Source organism: Echinops telfairi, unplaced genomic scaffold (assembly GCF_000313985.2).
Source record: "Echinops telfairi isolate 266 unplaced genomic scaffold, ASM31398v2 ScPeMD7_7469;HRSCAF=8507_1, whole genome shotgun sequence".
Taxonomy (NCBI): domain Eukaryota; kingdom Metazoa; phylum Chordata; class Mammalia; order Afrosoricida; family Tenrecidae; genus Echinops; species Echinops telfairi.
This window is the reverse complement of record NW_022111373.1, coordinates 23,353,859-23,355,316: the sequence shown is the minus strand read 5'-3', so window position 1 is coordinate 23,355,316 and position 1,458 is coordinate 23,353,859. Positions and strand designations below refer to the sequence as shown.

The window sequence follows — 1,458 nt, the reverse complement described above, 5'->3', positions numbered from 1 at the left end:
GAAGAAATGAAAAGAAAAATAAAGACCAAGAAAAGTAAAGTAGAAACATGTTCACATTTCAAAGGATCGTAGCATATTTGGAAGACATGAAAGTTGAATTCCTTGGGGAGTTTTCATTGGAAAATGGAATTATTCTTAAAACTGTCATCTCTGCAGTTGCAAAGACTGTAGGCCCTGGATCCATAGAATGTGCTGATGTCATCCTGACATCAGAGAATCCTGCTGCCAGCCTTGTGACCTTTGAACCTTAACAGCCCTGCTGTGTGGGGAGCACTGGGTAATGTTGCTGGTTCACTAAATGGTCTGCATTCTTCCATCATTTAGGAGTCTTGACTAGTTTCATTTGTATTGAATCATCTCAATGAATTATCTGAGAGACAAGAAGGGTCAATCTAAAGGGAAAAGGACGAACTGGACATTAGTCATCTTCTAAGGGATCCCTGGTATTATGAAGCGACGTCAAAAGAGGAAACATCTGGAAAATGAAGACTCCCAGGAAGATACTGAGAAAGGAGGAGGTATGTGTTGAGCAACCTGTCTGGGGATCAAGTGCTGCTGGCCTGCCTTGAGGAGAACGTTTAATTTATGAAGCCAGAGGGGGGGATCTGGCATGGCTCTTGCTGCCATAGCTTACTTACTAAGCGTGTCACAGCTCTAAGACACAGAAAGTCCAGATGGCTCAATCTCGGACTGGCTGACAACATGTCTTAGGACGACTTGCACCTGGGACTCATGAAGCACACAGAAGCCTGAGTGCCAGATACAGATTCAGAGTTGCAGCCTTTTGAATCCTTCACTCTCTCTTATTCTCTTTATTTGGATTTGCTTGGGTCGCTCAAGTGTGTGTGCGTGTAAGACAATGATGAACATCAGTTACCAAAGTGGAAAGCCCAATGAAGCGAGGGCTTCATTGAAAAATTTCTTGAAAAGTGAAATGCTTGGTAAACAGTAGAGTAAGCATTTACCTTTGGTGGGGTTGTACAGGAAGCATAGAGATTTTACTGCTCTAAACCTTTACAATTACAAATAGATTGTTCATGTGTGTGTAAACAGTGGGGATCTGAGGTTAGGGTGGCCAACAGATGTAAAGTTTTTGTCGTCAACTTCTTGTCACCAGTCTGCCTCTGGACAACACTCAATACATGTACGAATGTACAAGAATTCTTGCTTCCACGAGACAGGCATGCATACATCCATTATTCTAATAAAGAAAATCAAACACTTACATGTGAAACTTCTCTATTAAAGCATACATAATATATAATTACATAAAGACCCCCATCCCGATTCAACATTCACATAAAACTCATGTTTATCACAGGCCTGGCTTCCCACATCAAGCCTGGAAAGGTACATAGTTGTTGTGTGTTGTTTGAGGCCAACCTGACCCGTAGTGACTAGAGGACAGAAAAGGTTTGCCCCACAGGGTTTTCAAAGCTATAATTCACCCCGAAGGAG

At 42.1% G+C, this 1,458-nt stretch overlaps 1 protein-coding gene across 1 annotated transcript in view; it reads left to right on the top strand.

The window, feature by feature from the left end:
* Positions 1-448: 448 nt before the first annotated feature.
* FAM170A (family with sequence similarity 170 member A) overlaps positions 449-1,458 on the top strand; it is a 5,390-nt gene continuing 4,380 nt past the window's right edge. Inside the window, exon 1 of the mRNA XM_004696962.2 lies at positions 449-518. Within this exon, the coding sequence (XP_004697019.1) occupies positions 449-518 (70 nt within the window). The remainder of the gene's footprint in view (positions 519-1,458) is intronic.